Below are 20,073 nucleotides of genomic sequence, written 5' to 3' on the forward strand. Positions count from 1 at the left end.
ATATTGATAAGAGCACCCCAGATAAGAAAAAAAAATCTGCATCCATGCCGTCTGAAACTACTCACCAGGAAATGTTGTAACTTACCGATACTGCTGGCTGACTAAGGATCTGCTAGTCGGCATTGGGGTGGGAGTGAGAGTTTGAACCGGCGTCAAGGGAGCCTCACTAAGAACAGGGGATGATGGAGAGGACTGTCCAGACCCCACAGACCCAGGACGGAATGAAGTGCTTTTCTTTGCCACCTGCTGCTTCCTTGACAGGGACATTTGACTTTCTGGACTTCTTACGTGAGAAAAGGTAGCAAAGGTAAATGAAGCAGAGGAAAAAAAGAAGAGTCCATCAGGTTAGCTGCTAAAGAAACTTTTGCACACCTAACAAAGCCCTCTCTTCTTGTAACCATTTTGCAGTGGCTATTCTGTACCCTACGATTCTCCTGGTGATAAATTTGGCCTCAGGAGGCAAAACAAACTGTTCACGTAGCCTCTTGGCAGTGCAACGAAGTGGAATAAAATAAATAGTTCCAGACTTACTCCATTTCAACCAGTTGTGGAGAATCAGATGAAGGAGGCGGTAGCAGCTGGAATTGGTCGACGGCTCTGCCGGATGTTTCCGCACCAGTTAAGTCTTGAGTATACTGTACTACGGGCCCTTTACTTCGAACAGCACCTAGGGCGAGAAAGAAGCACAAATAAACCACAGAATAACCCAGGAACACTAATTATATTCTGCAGGAAATGTCCCCCCTTTGACATGGTCACCCCCACTTTTTACCTGGTAAATTATGAGATTTCGATGGATCAAGAGAAGGAGTGGACAAAGAAAAGTCCAGTCATGAGAATTGAAATCAACGACTGTCTTGTTGACAACTCTGACGGACAGACTGCTGCCCCTACAATCATGGGAGAAGCAGGCTCGTCCTGCCGCTGTGCAGACTCCAAGAAACCCAGACGGCTGCCAGGACTTTGCCAATTGCCTGACGAAACTCCCTTGAAGTAGAGGAGCTACTCCCCTGCAGCAGCAGGCACCAAAGATGCAGGGTGAGGTCCACCGAGTTGCAGCTCCCCAGCCAGTCCGATGCAGCAGCTCCCCATGAAGATGACCCTGTGCTCCTGAAGGTCAGATCTGTTTCTCCAAGTGAGAGGACACCAGGACCAACCAGAGCCATACAGGACCAACACTCTGGTAACGGACACATTGCAGGTTTGTTGTGCCTAGTCTGGACACCAAAACCTAGAAAGACCGACTTGCATATCGATGGATTCAGGGACAGTGAGACCCACATCGTGAGTGACCCAGATTTGCCACTCTTCTGCAAAACTAAGACCAAGATGTGAGTCTGTCACCACCGCCACCCGAAGACTAAAAGCACCTATGCACCCGCGCTCCAGAGCCCGAGGGAGGTGACACACCCACAAGAGCTAAGCACACGCTTGGGTAGGCCGAGACTGGACTTTCAGTCGACGCCTGCAGCCTCTTTCTGTAGGCCCCTTCCAACCGCGAGAAACTCCAGCACCGGATCCAACTCCAAAAGACACCATTGCACTCGAGACCCTCAGCCCAAGGAGAAGTGGACCAAGGGTGTCCCTGTGTGCCCAAAGATCTCAAAGGTCGAGCTTCCCATTGTGGGTTACCCTGGACTGGTCCCCCAGTCCCAGCGTGCAGCCTCTTTGTAACCGGACCGTTCTCCCATTGAAGTAAATGGGACACACAACGCCATGACACGCCTCTGCACCCGGATGCCCCAGAGCTCCCTGTGGTCACCTGTTGGTGTTGACTTGGACCTTGCCCGATACTCACCTTAAGTTCAGAAGAACAGTCCTGTAAGTCGCTGACAAGTGCCCGAATTAAACCGGTTTTTCCTCCATAGCATAACATTACCGATCCAGAAAATGCATTGTGTCGATTTCTGAAAACTGTAAAAAATTCATAACTCTAAAAGAACTTACGATCTTGGTATCTAAATGTATATAGAAGTACGCCTATCCCGATTCCAAAAGGGCCCTGGGCAGGGGGTGGCATTTCCCCTGTCTGGGGGAAGCCAGGGTCGCATATCAAAGGCAGTGGAGGCCTTTGAAGCCTCCTGCCTTCATACGCTGATTACTAGCCATCCTACTTGGAGGATGGTTATAACACCTCCTGCCAGAGCAGGTATTGTTTCAGACCACAGAGAGCATGGGATCTCGCCTTCAGGGGGTCAGAAACACATCTGTGGAGGCAGGCTGGACAGGACCAGTCAGCCAATACACTGGAGGTCAGTAGGTTTTCAGGGGGTACCTCTAAGGTAGCCTCTGGGTGCATGTATTAATAACTCCATCACTGGAATCAGTGTGGGTTTATTAATACGAGGTGTCTGATACCAAACACCATAGGTTTTCAGTGAAGACATTGTGTAGCTGGGAAACCGGTTTTGACCAGTTCCCAGTATACACCTTAAGAAGGCTTCCCTGTTCACTTGTACCGTGAGTAATCAAACTGGCCAGCAGAGGGGCATATGTGCTCATTCATATATGTCCTCGCATGTAATGTAATGCACCCTGCCTTAGGGCTGTGACTTACAAATATTACATGCAGTATTAGGGGACATAGCACACATGGTACACTTTTTAGAGCACCTTTTCACGCAGCCTGCAGTGGCAGTCTTCCGGAGTTTGGTGAGATATGCTGCATCTCCTAGGGGCCCTCTTTAGTACATAAGCCCTAGGTACCAGGGGTACCACTTGTTAGGGACTTAAGAGTTGCTAAAGGCCTGCCAATTGGGGATAAACTGGCCAGTTACCTTGTTTTGGGGAAGAACACTGGCACTGATGACCTGGTTAGCAGGAACTCGATACACTCCAGCCAAAGTTGCATCAAATATTAGGCAAAAAGTGTGGGGACAAATGAAACAAAAACCAAGCAATCTACACTGATTGCTTTGACAACACGGATCACAGTGAGCATCACATACCAACATTTGGACGGGTTCTCAGCTGCCCAGCCTGCTTCTTCTCTTGGGTGGAGGCAGTAGAGGTCTTCATACTGAACATTGGTTCTAGCCGGGTGGATCCCCGGTAAATCCACTCACAACGCTTGTCATCCTGAAGAGAGCAGAGCGAACATAATATTATGGCATGAATATATTTTACCCAACAGATATCTTCTCATTGATTTTATGTGTAACTTCTGAGTTCCCTGCGCTCAGGTATTCTATTGTAAAGTTATTCACGTATACTGATCGAGTGTAGTGACTCAACCCATCACGTGTGTGCATTTGCTTTGGAATCATCCTCGGTGCAGTCTTTCAAATCTGCTCCTGGCAATGATTTCCCGTCAGAAAAGTTCACACCCCTCAAACACAGATTTGAAAATTAAAGCATAACCTAATGGAGGGCCTTTGCACTTGAGTTGTGACCAATGTGTAAAAAAAACACTAAGTCCATAACTACACAATCTTAGTTGATCCTAAAAAGAAAACCACTAATTTAATAGTCCACCATAAACTCAGTCTTTTGTAACATCAAATTTTGGTAATGTTCTTGGGTTGCTAGATAAAGGCACTTAAATGCTAATATTATAAAATGGTCAAGAAATATGCAAATTTCATAATCGTTCAATCATCGTGGAGTTAGGCTTTTACATCATTTTAGTTAAAAAAGCTGGAAATCATGAAGACCTCAATACTTATTTGCTGTCTCCCACAGAATCGACTCAGTTCTGTCGTAAGAGTTCCTTGCTAGAGGCAAAGAACGCTTCACCAAGCCTTGTTGTGGTATTTAAATGAGGTTTTGTAGAGCAACCACTAGACAGATTTTCCTCGAATACAGCACATTCACCAGCACAGCTGAAGAGCTAGACTAAACTGGACTCAGTGGTGTTTACGGAGGTCACCAGCACACTCGTCAGCTAAGCTGGAGTGAGTGGTTTTCATTGAAGGTCAATGATAAAACGGACCAGGGTCAGCTCCAAGAACACTCTCCGCCTCAAAGCACAAAAAACAATGACAACATTCCATGTATCAAAGCCCTCATAGTAATCACGGATATAGTCCACAGGCAATCAATAAAGGCCCATGAGGGGAAAAGGGAGGAAATAAGAGAGACAAAAGAGAAAAATCAACAAGTAAACCTACACTGAACAGTCCTTTCAAGGCCATTACCAACACTCTAACCAAATTGAGGAGCAATGACTAGACCATCACCACATGTATTTCTCTCTTGCGACACTGCCACAGCCGACCTCACATTACACTGCATAGGGGGTCTATGAAGTCCAGTTAAGATGCTCGGCAGCTGCTCCCCACGCTGTACCACACAGAATTGTACCTTCAGCCGCATAGAGCTGGCTCGTGCTGCATGGTGAACCAAAACATCAGAGCTCTAGTGGGAGTCCAAATATGATGCACCATCTTAGGACCTAGTCTGCCCATGCAGAGCTTAGAGTTAAAAGGAGGGGCACTCAAAGCGGTCCCTCCATCAGAGTGAGGGAGGGGCAGTCTTTTACCAGACTATGAGCAACTGTACAAGATAGAGAGTCAAAGTATGACATTGGCTATGTATTTCCACTTGTGTCCAATTTCGAGATTACACTGGTGGTGTCCAACTGGGACACCATGTGCAAGGCAGCACATGATATAGGGTGTCATTGTGGATGTGAAAGCTTAACTGTCCCTTTAGGACGGGCTCCACGATACTGGAAGTACTTGGTCATTGTGGTGAAAATTACCTTTCCTTCCACTGTAGAAAAAGGTTTCACCGGCTGCAATGAAACAAACAGGTAACTTACTTCATCTGAGTTGCAGAGATTTGGAAAGTGGTGTTGTGAAAGATGTTTCTCATAGTAGTTCTTCTCTTAAAGGAATGTGTATATTCTTTCGACTTAAGAGAGAATTTCTGCCGCTGTGACTGACCTATGCAGTGGCAATGACCTGAGCTCCATAGAGAAGAACTGACTTGGTCTGACAGAAAGAACAGGACCATGCCCACTTAACCAGAGTTGTGAGTGGAGGTCACATCAATAAACCGAGCTGCCAGAATCCAAGAGAACCCAGCAACCTCACTAGTAGGCATGACCTTTTAGGGGTCCGGAACATTACTGCACTCCAAACTGGAGACCAAAGTTACTTCCTTATGGTACAACTCTCTCAGAATAGTGAAGGTAAGTAATTAAGACTAACTCCAGAATTTGATCAAACTCGGAGTAAAGTATAACACAGTTGATAACAGTTAGTAATGGAAATGTCGAATCAAGGTTTTACTTTATAATAAAAGAAAAACTACTTTAATAACAAGTAAAATGTTGCATTTAAAAATACAACGAGCAAAGAAACTCTACTAGCCTTGCACTTTCTGGACCAGAGATTGAACTGCAAAAGCTTTCTGCAGCCAGTTTTCACTTGGAGTTAGATTTTTGACTAACATTGAGTCACATAATCAACATCATACTATGGGGAAAGTCTTGACTGATCCAAATGACAACCTATGTGACATGGTATCCGGTCTCTGTGCCGGGACAAGGGGAGCACTGCAGTTTGGAATCCAGAGTTAAGCTAATGACCATGGGATGTCTTGTAGTGGAAAGCTTGTAGTTTGTTAAACAGCATTCAGCATCAGGATTTAACAGTGGGAAGGCGGAGCCACTGAAATAGGGCACACATGGCAGCCCCATACTACAACATTTACAATTAGTAACTAGTCTCATTAGGGTTAGTTGTAACTGATGTTTATCCACCAATATCTCCTACATCACAAATACTAGAATGAAGGGACAAACTATTTATTATCAGTTCGACATGCTAGTCATACCATGAGTTTAAGACAAACTATCTCCTAGCCCACTGGATGGTAACTAGGGTATATATAGGGGTCATAAGGGCACATGAGGGGTTAGGGTCAATTACAGGGCTCAGCCTTCACGACTCCTCAATCCCTAGGTCTCTCTTGCTTTACCTTGGCAGCTGAGCTTAGGTAACTTTATGGTTATTGGGAAATAAGAGTTCCTTCAGTGTCCTCATGATATCCCAAAGCCTCAAATGGCACTGGGGCATTTTCCCCTCTGGTCAGGAGCACTCATGCTCATCATGCAAGCAAGTCATCTCACTCTTCTTAGGTAGAGCACCAAAAGTGACAGCAGGCTTCCAGGGCAAGGCTTAGGCTCGGTCTGGCTGGAGAACTGTAATAACACAGAGGGTCCACTCATGCTCCTGATCGGTCTCCTTCCTTTTATGGGTATACCAGTCTCTATGGTACCCATCAAAGATGAACCTCTTATTGAATGTCCAAGGGTTCATGCCACAGCAAACTAAGCAGTCAGTCTTCAAAGTTCAAATGTTCTTCTAATCCTAAAGGAGTATTGTTTTTTTACAAATGCTGACCAAACTTGCTGATACAAAAGGGGATGATGGACGGAGCAATTGAACAAATCAAACACTCACCCCCAGTCAACTGATCTGGGTTTAATCCATCACCATTCTTTAGTTCACTCAGCCACCCCAGTTCAGACATGGCTATATGCAAATCAGTCTGACCCTGTGCCTTATGGGAACAGTCCAGCCCGAACTGCCAAGCCATGTCTTCCCTGGACCGGAAACAAGCATCCTGGGACCGGTTTCGGATTCATAATCCTCATCAGCCAGGCTATCTTGAATCCAGTGGCCAAGTGAACAAGGGACTCACGTCTGAGTATACCCTGCCACACTTAGGGCGAACAAAGCGATACAAAAGGGGATGATGGACGGAGCAATTGAACAAATCAAACACTCACCCCCAGTCAACTGATCTGGGTTTAATCCATCACCATTCTTTAGTTCACTCAGCCACCCCAGTTCAGACATGGCTATATGCAAATCAGTCAAACTTGCTGGCTTCCAGTCCACTGTTGACAATGTTACCCGTTTTAACAGGCTCAGTTGCAATGAGCACAGATCTCCTATCTGGTGAGCCTCTGTAATGGGAGTGGTGCGCAAAACAAGGAAACGTTTGGTTTTTACTCTAACCGGGAAACCTGGACTAATGTAGAAGAATGTGGGACATTTTCTTTCTCCACCTGACAAGTATTCTGACTTGGAATGAGGAACAGTGGAAAGTGGCCACGCAGGCAGTAATGTCTGCGCTGGACACTGCTGGCACAAATACCACTATCTTCCGCAACACAGACCTGTGAAGGACAGCAGATCTGGGACACACCAGTAAATTCACAACACATAAGCTCATAAATATAAAGACAACAGAAATATTTCATATGAGTGTCAGACATTGTGAAAACAGTGGATTCCAGTTAGGGGAGGTTTGGCATGATCTTTTTGGGGGTAAAAGGCCTTTACCACTGAAAATAATGATGTGTCATTTGCACAGCTTCACTTGAGAAGGAATTTAGCTACCACATGACAAAGAGTGCTCTGAACAGATGACAGCATAAACAATAGGAGGGAGGAACTCCAGTGGAACCACATGACTGTCAAGCTCACTGGGGCAAAACACAACAAACTCTCCAGAGTTATGTAAAGGCAGGGCAGAACAGTTAAAGAAAGCAATAAGTTAGCATTCACCCCAACATACAAACAAGTAACTTTCCAACCAAATAAAGTGCAATAGCCTTAGTACCACAAGAACAGCAGTGGTAAAAACTGGTTCATATTTTGATTGCAATACGTACCAGGAAGAGGATTTTGACAAGACTGCCGTCTACTTCTTCAACTTTGGACTTCCACCATGTTCCCTCCCACTCAGTTTTAATGAGTTGATTGTTTTTGAGTAACACCATTGGTCGGTTTGGATATGCCGTGATGTATTCCTCGATGAAATCACGACAGGAAACATCCTCAATGTCTTCCCAAGCCTTCCTCACTTTTCAAGGGAAGGAAAAGAAAAAGTGAGACTGGATATATCACAGAAAAGAGAGCAAAGTATACCCCCGCCCAATAATCTACACACATAAATAATTTGATGCAAGCGTAGGCACCTTTTTCCACCCTAAAAGTCATCCATCACATTACACATATGCAGTCTTCTAATACACTTAATGCATACTTCAGGCGGATAACCATTTTTCGAAAAGCATCATAAGCACACTAGTACGCTCTGAACCTCCTTGCCCGTCTTTAGAAAATTGTTCATAAGGTAACCCCAGCGATGTAGAAATGTAATACGTTGAAGACTCTGAATCACTTGCTTACGTACTTGTGTTTTCATGTCAAATCCTAGAAAACATGTTCAATGTAGGGTTTTAACCACTGATTACCGTTTACAAGGTGTGGCATGTACATAACTGCTTCAATGCCTAATTTCTAAAATGATAAGTGCCAGGGCCCTCATCAGGAAGCCCCTATATCTTGCATCACCAATTCCCCGTCCAGTGCTGCTAATGGAAGTACCAACACAACTACTAACCATCACACTCCTCCTACAAATGTGACATTTCAGACTATTTAAGGACTTCAAAGCTTTAAGAATGGCTTAGGTGGCAGGTATTAGGCATGTTTACATTTAACATTTAGGTGCCAGTGCCAAGCACCACAAACCACTGGCTCTGAGCACCGGAATACACCGGCCCAAATTAAGCACTGAACTGCTCGGATGTAGAAAAACTCTATCCATCCTACAGACTGGTAAAATAGACCATTAACTTCTACAGGGCATGGTATATCATTTGAAAAGTCTGCTTACTCTTTGAACAAAATACTTTTATTTCCTTTCATCTTTAGGGCAGGGTTGAACATCTGATCGGGGACCGAATGGTCAGGCTCCTGCTCACATAACACTTAATAAAAGCTTTGAATGATGGATCAAGAATCTTAGCATTGGAACTGTAGCGTTCATTAACTCGATCACGTTAAAACTTGGTTTGCTGCTAGAACTGACAAAATATCCAATTAGGCACTCTTTAGTTAACAGTTATGGCCACCTGCAAGTCAAAAGGGGTGGTGAGTGCGGAGGAGGGGGCAGGGGTTTGCACTGAAAAGGTCTAGAGCAAAATCTTGCAAAAATACTGACTTTCTCAGATCATGACGTGTTAGCCTAACAAGCAAAACTCATCCATGTTTTAATCACATGCAGCATTTGAGACCTAATGGTACCTGTGAAAAGATCCATGGTAAGGCAGCGAACATTCCAAAACAGCTGTAGTCATCCATTGTACATTAAAAAAGCATGATCAATTGAATTCATTAGTATTAATGTTTTAACACCCAAGTCAAGAGTATTTTACACAGCTTCACGTGCCCTTAAACTCTTTTGTGAAATTTCAGATAAAGGAGGAGGTGTAATGGGGAAGAGGTCCGAAAGAGTTTAAAGAAGCATAACACAAATTAGCCCGAATTATTGCCCCTTGTTGGACCCCCAAATTGTTCCTCTTTTTGCTCTAAAGCACCCCAGAATTGTAGGGTAGTTCCTATTCTATCCTCATGGTTGGTGAGAGTAACCGGGTCTTCATGTTTATGACACCGATGCCACGGAAACAAGAGTTTAAAATAAATATTGACGTTTTAAAAACAAAGCAGGATAGAAGACCCAGGGGTACAATCGTTCTGACCAGAAGTAAAGCCACACCATTGTCCGAGCAATCCAATATCATTAATATAGTAACGCTCAGTTATGTCCGAGCTCTTACTATGCGGCAGATGGCAGCTGGTAGGAGCTTTCAGATGTACACTGAAGGATCAAAGGAGATGTATTTAACTAAATATAGTCTGGACTGTCCCTCAAATAGCATATGGCTTGATCTGGTGCTCTGTTTGTCAGCAAAAAAAAGAGGGTGTGTTACATCCTTAACTAGGATTCCGTCCGACAAGAGGCTTAGGAATGAATAGGTACAAAGGCACCATTTACAGCACCAAATAGGTCCCTTTTACTAAGTTAGAAATGTGCATATATGCTTTAAGGCTTCTAAAAAAATCATAGACAGAGGTCATAAATGCATTTTATCTCCCAACCTTTTGAAATGCAATGAAAACACACCTGCCAAGGGACTTCTGGTGAAGGACAATCACAACTTCCTTACTCACCCCCCCTCCCCGAGGGGGGGGGGGGGGGGGGGGGTCTGTTTGTCTGTTGTTGTTGAAGTGTTTCTATTAGTTAGATGAGCAGTCACCGGCTACCATCTCATTAGTCTGCTCAGTACTTTAAATACACTAATTCTGGCAAAAATAATTTTTGATGAAAATCAAACAAATCAAAATAAATCATGCTGTCCCATAAAGCTCACTGTTGAAGAGTCCTGGAGAACATGACATTAAGAAGTCCCATAGAGTTACCTGTCACGGTGTCTAGTACAGATCTGTGATGAACAAAGCCCCTCCAAGCTCTTCCCCCTCAGTCTCTGATACAAATCAGAGGGTTTGCATTTTCCGTTTTACGGTAGACTTTATTGTACTTAGCGAGCAAATCTGTCCATGGCCCCTTAGACTCACCTCCATGAGCAGACCATCTTTTGCTCCAGACCTGCTCTTCCTTCCTGCTTAGTGGAAGCAAGAGGCGCTTCCTTGGACAGAAACATGACATATTCACAAATCCTTGAGAAAAACACACAATGACAGATGGAAACTTGGCACAGCAAGCTTAAGCTCAGAACAATCTGTACCAAACGGGTAAAAATAAAAATCTTTCAATCGCACACAAAAATAAATTATTGCTTTAGAAAGGAAGTGCCAGTAGAGCTCAGCACACCATCTTTTGACTCACAGGGACTCCTACTGAGCTTTGCCAGAATCATGCAGAGCTGCTGTTTTCATGGTCTCCAAGCAACAGTTCAGTCATAAAGTCAGATCATCAAGAAGGCATTGTGACCAGTCAACAGCCAAAGTGAAACAAGGCGGGAAGTGACATCATTGGAATATATGGAATTGCCAGGCAATAAACATCAAAGAGAGGTCATCTCCGGGGACTCAAGCAGAGAAGCCTGCCTGGGTTAATCAAGCCTCATGTCAAGACCAACAGTGTGCACTTCTTTAAATCTAGGACTAACCTCAGACTTATTCAATGGAGGTTTGAAAAACACAATGGCCTGGCATAGAAGACTAGACACAGCAATGTATACAAACATATTAACAGCTTGTGAAAAATAAGCTGGAAATTTATTTTCACATTAGGAATGTTTGTTATTTTTTACTTAGTTTGGGATTGTATGTACTTTACAAATATCATCTCAGATGAAGTTGAATATCCAAGAAACTAAATTGAAGATCTAAAGTTAAACTTAAATGTAGTGATTTTAGAAGGCTTGCTGGGGCCTGTTATCCACATCATCCCTCTCAGCTTCTAGCTAGGAGTGAGGAAAAGGAAAGAAAACCCTAAAAAGCTGTCAAACCAACTGTAAAAGTTACCTGTAGCAGCAACATGATTCATGGGTAACAATAGGAAAACAAGCATTTGCAATGCACTAGGTCTCGCATTAGGAACGTTTGAGCTATTGGTATTGTAAATGACAATTTTTTAATTTATGTGTTGGTTTTGAAAATAGCGAAATTAATAGATTTGTCATTTACAATGCCAATAGTTTTAACTTTCACAAATGTGACACCTATAGCATTTGTAATGCAATATGTGTTGTATTTACGTTACTTAGATGTATTGATATTACAAATAACAATGTCTTAAATAATTAATGCTTAAATAAAAGTTATTGTAATTTACAATGGCAATAGCTTAAACTTTTGTAAATAACTTTTGTGAAGATTATGTTCAGTGTATTTTATTGTGACGAAAATCCAAGAACAGAAGTGAAATATTAACATCTTTTTGTGACATTTGTAATAAAGCTTGAAACATTGAGAGAACATATTTGAACCAGTTGTTGAATGGAATGGTTGCACAGATTATCTAAAAATGTAGAATACTTCAGCAGAGTAAATGTGGTTATTTCAGTTGTACAGCGGGAACTTTCATTTCATTGAGATTTCTGCAAGTTTGCAATGTAACTTTTGACTTAATGGGGATGGGGGGGGGGGGGGGGGGGGGGGGGGAGTTAACCCTGCAAGACATAGGTTTGAATGCCAACGAAGTCGGGTTGGCTTTGCCTTCAGAAATGCGTAAAACGGGCAGGACTATCTAAAATAAAAACAGTTTTAAACCTGTCATTTTTGGGATGCAAAGTATCGATGAATGGATCTGGGTTGTAGGACGAAATTTCATATTTCTATTTCACAATTTTATTTTGCTACCCTTAAAGTAAAAGTATTTTTCTTTTTGAAGATGCAACTTATGGTAATTCAGGTGGGTCGTATCTCTTGAGGACGTGGCTTGGTTGTATAGGGTTACTGTTAAATTTCCACCTTTTTCAGATTACCCGTTTTGAATTGTTATAAGCGGTTCGTGTTTTTTTCACTCTACTAGGTGCACTTTAGGAGCACTTCACAGGAGGTCTAGAAGAGCACTTGCACTGACCTACGTAAAATAGTGAATATGTTAATTGTGTCACTGAGTGGCATACTTCACTATTCTAACGTGGCACACCACAAAATGCTGTCACAATATTTGCAACTGCGTCTTTGTTTTAAGATGCGTGTCACAGTGTCGCCGACATTTGTCGGGATGATATCAGTGTCAGAAGTCAATCAAGCTGTCTGTCTGTAGGGCAACTCGAACTCCACACAAACAAATGTGAGCTCTGTCAGGAGTGAAAAAAAACAAGCTGTCGCCACGCCATGGCGCGCTGTGTTATAAGCGGTGGGAGTTTAAAATGCCACTGTGTCCTGGGTGTAGGGAGGGGCAGGTTAGGGGAGACATTAACAGATTTGGCTGGCTGGGTGCGATCGCAGACTTTGCTGCAGTGCGCTGATGGAAGTAAATAACATGCTTATTAAAAACAATCTGCAAGAAGGGAGCTAGCATGCCTCTTCCCATTTATCTTCTGGGCAATTCATTTGAGACGGTTTATTTACGGCGCAGGCTGCTTTATTACATTTGCTTTATTGAATTCAATGAACAGCCCAGTAAAATCGCAGCAAAGAGGCATGCTACAGAGGCGAGCAATCGCTGCGCCCATTTTGGGAGTGAACTAAGGCCTCCGGCTCAAGGCCTTTACGGGGAGGGCCGCTGTTGGTTTGTTCATAATGCCAGTGTTACAAATTGAAAGAAAATACCCTACGGTCACAAAACTTGGGAATCAATCGTTGGCAGCAGAATGAGGGTGGGGCATCCAACTTACATATCAATTTGTTTTCATAAATCTTCCCCCTAAAACTGTCAAGAAGAACACACACACGTGGTAATGTGTTCGGTTTGCAAGTCATCCCATCATGTGTCACAAGCAACATATGACACTTGTCACCCCTGGCGTTTGAACAAGAAGCTTGTTGTACTGCGAGACTTAATTTTAATAGGACATTGTCAACTACCAGTCCCAGATTGCACCATTCGATAAAAGACGCAAGACTGAGCAACACGGCAGAGCAACAAACGAACAAGGAATGGCTGTGGCTTGCTTGGACATGCCTCGGTGTGATTTTTGTGACCACGAATGGAATTGTGTGCTTTGTACAGCAAGCACAAGCACAAAGAGATGCAAGGTCGAAGCACTTCCTGTTATGTGCCGGGTTGCCATTGAAAACATCCGACGTGCGACCATGCCCTTCCGGTGAGTCCCCTTGTGTTACTTACTGTTAGACTGAGGGAGCCAGATTCCTAGCGTGACCCTAAGATGGAATTGGCTAATTAATTATGGACAAAATGTTCTCCTGTGTCTATGTATTTGTACACCTAGAAAGCACAGTGCGAGCTGCGTTTAAAGAGACGCAGCCGCGTGAGCGAAGTGAAAACGATGACGTGGCCGTGAGACGTGCTCTGTGGTGGGGGGGGGAGGGGCAGTTGTGAGAGGTGCCATGAGCCATGACGAAAGGCAGGAAAAGCAAAGCAGATGGCCGCTCGTGCACGCACACGTGCACTCATGCTTGTAGCCAGCAAGCAAAGGCTGGTAGCACTTTTCAGATTCCCTTTTCAAAACGTCGAGCAACAAACAGCGCAAGCGCTGTTCTAGCTCAACCTAAAAAAGTACCCAAACCGGGGAAAGAAAAAAAAACCAATCAGAAGAAATACCATTAATTAAACAGATTTACAGCCCAATTTACTTCTTGGCAGTAAGGCTACTCCATAGCAACGGAGTAGCCTTACTGCCAAAAATGTTGTCCGCCTGCTGCATTTACACGTGGGCGGACCCTAGGGTTAATCACGTCGGAGACTACTTTGTCTCTGGCATGATTAATCCCATCCGACAGTCCTGGGGAGTCAGGGCAGTCGGAGAAATGCTACATGTCCGCCCACCCAATCTAGATGGGCGGACATTTAGTCAATTTTTACTGTTCCTTACCACCAGGTAAAACCTGGAGCTAAGAAACAGTAAAAACAATGATAATGTTCCCCCGCCATGAGGGAGGCCTCCCATGGCAAGGGGAGCAATCCTTTTATTCTTTAAAAGAAAATCACGTTTTTAGATTTTCTTTTTGAAAAAAAAAAAAAGAAATACTGGTTTCTATAGGGCTGTGACCTTCCGATATTACTGCTACGACTAATACAAGCCCTACACAAAATCAAGGCAGCAACAAGAAACCATGAAGAGAACCAGTTATTATACTAAGGAAAACAACAAAAATACAGGAATGACCTCGACTAGGTATCTGAGAGCAGAGCAGCACAGTGAAATTCGGGTTTGCTCAAGCAACAGGAAGAAAGACGTCTTGTGGACTAAGCCACACAAATGAACGTAAAGGAATGCAGAAAAGCCACAATGGAGGAAAGAGGTGGATATCCAACTAACAATCTCCAGAAAAACACGCAAGACCAAGAAATGTCCGGCATTTGGAAAATGAGAATTAAATGGTGCCGTTACATCAAAAAGACTCAAGAATACATCAGTGACAACAAAACAAGAGAGCCATCCATTATTTTTCACATTTTTAGGTCTCGCCTCTCAATGCGCATGCGCATTGAGCGAGACTATAGGGGCTTAAACAAGGTTTACCTAGACTGGCGATTTGATGCTGTGCCCGTGTGCTTTTAGGTCAATGCGCAAGCGCATGGACCTAAAATGCGCGTGCACATCATCCAATCGCCATCTGTTCCCCAGCAGCACTCCTCCCACTCCTTTGAAGTGAAGCTTGGCTTCACTTCAAAGGCCCCTGCTGCTTCACACTCGCCGCTCTCCCCGCTCCGCCCCGTGTCACATTTCTCCTCCCCACAGCAATGTCCTCCCTCAAAGGTTTTCACGGCCGGCCGGCCGTGCTTGAGACCCAACGTCTTTTCTTTGATGTATTTACGGTGCAGTAAAGATAACATTTTATTTGCAGATTTACATGCAAGTGTGTGCAGTGTCTATGTTTTTGCCTGCGTTAAAGACTGTTCATTGATCACACGTGGATGCATTTTTTCACTTTGAGCGCAATAGTTATATCAAATGCCGTAAATGAAACTTGTTAGGACAGAGGCTTAAGAGAAACAAAAACACAATCCCTTTGTGCAAAGAATTAACTAATATTTTGCAGTGTGTGCTTTTTAAGATCACCAGTTAAAGTACAAACGTTACCTTCTGACTCGATTTTATAATACTACTTTGAGAGTTCTTCTGCCTCTCAGCTTATTTATGGCACTGTGGTCCAAGATATTTCGTTGTAAGATCTTCTTTGGGCAGGTTTTGGCAACACGTACTGCTGAATAACACATGCTTCTCTGACACAAAGGCCACTTTGACTTTACCAGTGCTTGTTTGAAATAAATTGCTTAAGAATTTCCTTACTTTACAATCTGCTAGGTACATTTTGGCTTGCTTTCTTAGTGTTCCTGTAGTGATATGGCCGGGAAGTCATAAGGCATCTGAGCCGGTTTTCTTGCCCTGTTAGGCGAGCGACGGAACTAAACTGACAGCAGGCTGATGCTTGTCTTGGAAATCATGCAAGGTGACATCCGCATCTCCTGGCAACTACAGCCCTCCCTCCTCACTGCTGCTTTTCACAACCCTTCCCTCCTCCCCACGCTCGCTGCTTATCAGCACAGACAAGACGCACACCTCGCGCTCATTCCAATACACACCCACCCTCCATTACCAGCATCGTTCCCTGCTGACTGGCCACAAGCATCAGTCCCTGGTGTTTCCTGGAATTTGCACAGATTGCTACCCAGCTGCGGCATGTGTACTGTTCAGTCCTTAGTTTATTATAAATAAATACATGCAGTTTTTCTAGGGTGCCAGTTAAGCGAGAATTACATAATACCAAGGCTGCCTTAACGGTGATTCCACCAGGAGCCTCTTTTTTTCCTCCACTACATTTCAAATCTCAGTTTTGAAGGTTCTTTTTCACCCCTAATTTCTCCATTATGCCATTGCCTGTAGTTGTTTATAGCATTAGTAAAGTTACATGTTTAGTTTTGTCCTTTTTTACATGTAAAAACTTTTACCATTAAAAATTAAAAACAACATTAGGTCACTATCCTTTATTTATAACATTTTACACGAAATTGTGAGTTTGCACATCAATACATGTAAAAAAGGACAAAACTAAACATGTAACTTTACTAATGCTATAAATGTAACATTTGGTAGATTAATAACTATTCACTTTACAAAAAACAAAATTAATACTTTTATAATTTGAAAAAATATAAACAAAACAAAAAATTACATTTGCAACACCAAAAGGTCAAACTTTTCTATTGCGAGACCTATTGCATTTTCAATGCTTGTTAAAGAAGTGGCCCTACGTTCATTCACCTCTGAATGTGTTACATCTGATGACTCCAGAGTTTTACCATATACAGTAACATAAGCATAATGGGTTTAAGGAAACTCCCACCCCATAAAAGATCGCCAAACCATAACAATCTCACCCGGGCATTACAGGCTTCCACCAGCTAAAGTACGTGGGGCTCATAAAGATCTTTACCCGTTGACTTGAGACATACCGATGCTTCAAGAGAATCTTAAGAAGCCTCAACAGACAAAGCAAGGTAAATAAAGGAGCACTTGCACACACCTCAAATCTTTTCAGGTGTCACAATATACTCCAATAAACATTATAGCTACCATCATAGTAGCATCCTATAATGAAACAGCATTGACTTCACTTAAAAAGAAAGTGGTCCATGGAACCTTACATGTTATCAAATATGATTAAACAGTTACACATGATGCAACTCACACGGTCTGCAGACTGGATAAAGTTCGGACTGAATGACATAGGATGCGTACCCGTCATCAAAGAATACAAGGAACCTATGTATTAAAATAAAACATATGTCAGTGTAATAATATTGATATGCCTTTACAACTGTAAATGGTGTTAAGAATGCTAAGTTGTAGCACAAGTATTGCACACACAAGAGAATTTGAACGTAAAGCATATAGAACAGATGTTAGAAGAGTACGCTTCGCTCACACGCATACTTTAATATTACAGAAAACGGTACAGCTTTATGGGCAAGCTTTGCTCAAACATGCCCTAAACAAGCAACACAAAGACGGCAGGAGGAGTCTGTCGTGCTGCATACAGTTGAAAACCGGGTAAACTGGTTATGCCTAGCAGCAACACTGATGCATTCATTAAATAGGCTTTATCAGCCGAAAAATCAGGAGAGTTAGAATTGGCGACCAGCCCTAATGCTTATAAATGACTTGTGGAAAGCAGTGGAAACAAATAAACGAAAGCCTCGTTTGCAGACCCACAAAGATTGTCACACTCGCTCAGAGGCACTCAATGGTCTTGGTCAGAGTTGGTGCTCCCTGTGTAATTACCATCGGGCACAACATGCATTACCTCAGTAGCATTAGTTATTCACTGTACAGAGGGTATTAATTGAAAGCGTGCTGGTGTGTAAACAGATTTCAGTGCTTGGTAGGGGGAGTTCTATATGTGTGGAAAAATATTGGGGTTGTGGGAGAGTGGAACGGGTAGAAGATTCCAATACCTCATTTTATTTTTGATGTTTGGTGGCTCAGCTACCACTCCGGCGTAAAGCCACACTTGATTTCCATCCTTGTACTTGGCTACCACTCGGCTACCTACAAAGAGCTTGTCTGGGAAGGGGTGATAGTCATAGGCGATGTGATTCCCGGACAGGAGGCTTTTCCCTTTGTTGTCAAACTTCACTTTGTATTTCTTGCCAGCACCTGAAAAGGAAAGGCACAGAACAGTGATGAACCCAGATTAGACGGCAATAGGCTATGTAAGGACATAAATTAAAATGGGTATACTTTTGAGGTTTAAAAACCTATAGTTCACAAGTTGAAATTCAACAGATAAGTTCTTCTGTTCCAATAAAGGGTTTGCGGTGCAGACATCACAATGTAAAACAGGAATTTGATTATGATGCTCAAAGACTAGTGAAACTTAGACTTGGAAAACATAGACAATTTTAATTAGAAACCATGTGGTTACATCCGATCCACAAAACGACCAGGGGAAATACTGTTACTGAACAGCAGCATATTTCCCTAGAGAAGTTTTGCATCCAATTCCCACCTTTTCCATTGAAAACTGGGACTAACTTGCAGAAAGTAATTTATGACTGGGTTTATTACACAGTATTTCCATTTTTAACCAGTTATGCCTTCCCAAATGTCTGTAGGTATCTGCTGAAATGACTTTTGCATACACAATAGCCTGAGTGCAAGTACAATTTGAATGAAAACCGTGATTTCAACATTGACACAAAAAAACCTTTGCACTGGACTTGAATTTTAGAGCAGCACTGGTAATGAGGACGATGGCATTTATCTATGTTAAGTGAGAGCTAACCAACATAGGACAAAAAGCAGCTAGACGTAATAAGCAAACACCAGCTAAGACGAGAAAGAGCAATACAGGAATTCTGGGAAAGGTACCATACATGAATGTGGGCGCAGCGCATAAAAAGGGGGGAATGAGGGGCGAGGCACTGCGACAAGAAGGTAAAATAAATAGGGATTGAAGTTAATGAGAGAAGTAGTGAAAGGGGAACACTATAATGCAGCCACAACATTGAGCTCTTGCAAAGACAAAAATACTAACAGCAAACCCTCTCGACAGTACAAATAATGAAAGGCCTGCTTTCCTGTATTACGAGTATCCTTGGCAGTGCATCTAGTCTGTGAGAAACTATGATCTACATATATTACCTTAGATCTGAATCTGGGCACGCGCATCAGAGAAGTGAGAGAAACTAAACAGAAATCTAATGAGAAAGAGCCCAGAGTTATTGTCGTCACATTTTTCTGACATCACTGTTTTATCTCACCCTACAAAACTTATTAACAGTACTTGTCACTACCCCTCCTCACTATTTACAAGGTAATGTGTAATCTGAGACAGTGACCCATGTCAACACTTATGGTTCAGGGCAGTGCAAAATTATTAAATCCTCCAAATAAATCATTCCACTTCTAAAGGTCTAAAAAGCGAATTATTTACCCATCACATTGAGCCCGAGACCACCTAATCTTAATTGCTAAAACCCACAAGCAGTCTACGTCAAGTTTTACGTTCAACTGATCACAAAAAAAGCCCATCCATAGTACCCCTTCTTAACATTTTAATGATCACCGGGTCGAGAAAGTTCGACCATATCTCTGCACACTTGAAAGCATTAAACTGGTTACCGTACGAAGCCAGAATTCAACTAAAAATGGCATGTATCACCCACAAAGCACTTCACTACAGGACACCTAGCTACCTGGCCCAGAAAATTGAACTATCGGGAGGAAGCAGACCAGCGAGGATTGCCAAGGAGTTAATACTGAAACCACCCATCTTCCGGAAGAAGAAAACCTATGATAGAGCTTTCTCAGGAGCAGCACCCAGAATCTGGAACTCTCTCCCACCAAACATTACAAAAATAACACACACAGAATCATTCAAGAGGGAATTAAAAACTTTTCTAATGAGCAAATCCCTTCCATAGACGAGTCTATTCGTTTTGAAGCTCCACGTTAGACCATTGTAACTGTGTATTCTGTTCTACTGAGCTGTTCTTTTTGACGTTACTTAACCAGACATAGCTTTATTGTAGAAAACTGTATCTGTTGGAATATGCTTGATTGTATCTCATCTACCTCACTCATTGTAAAGCGCTCTGATACCCAAGGGTCTTGTTCGCGCTATACAAAACTTTTTAAATAAATAAATGATGGTGTCTTTTGGC

At 42.9% G+C, this 20,073-nt stretch overlaps 1 protein-coding gene across 3 annotated transcripts in view; it reads right to left on the reverse strand.

The window, feature by feature from the left end:
* Positions 1–20,073, reverse strand: part of SETDB1 (SET domain bifurcated histone lysine methyltransferase 1) — a 144,250-nt gene that overhangs the window by 93,181 nt on the left and 30,996 nt on the right. For 2 of the 3 annotated variants that reach the window (XM_078669410.1, XM_078669411.1), the window contains 6 exons: positions 17,863–18,064; positions 17,097–17,170; positions 7,631–7,821; positions 2,949–3,078; positions 532–667; positions 86–283 (listed from right to left, as the gene is read on the reverse strand). In XM_078669410.1, coding sequence (XP_078525536.1) covers positions 86–283; positions 532–667; positions 2,949–3,078; positions 7,631–7,821; positions 17,097–17,170; positions 17,863–18,064 — 931 coding nt within the window. The remainder of the gene's footprint in view (positions 1–85; positions 284–531; positions 668–2,948; positions 3,079–7,630; positions 7,822–17,096; positions 17,171–17,862; positions 18,065–20,073) is intronic. The other variant, XM_078669412.1, reaches the window with a different exon arrangement.

The sequence above is a fragment of the Lissotriton helveticus genome, chromosome 12, assembly GCF_964261635.1.
Source record: "Lissotriton helveticus chromosome 12, aLisHel1.1, whole genome shotgun sequence".
Taxonomy (NCBI): domain Eukaryota; kingdom Metazoa; phylum Chordata; class Amphibia; order Caudata; family Salamandridae; genus Lissotriton; species Lissotriton helveticus.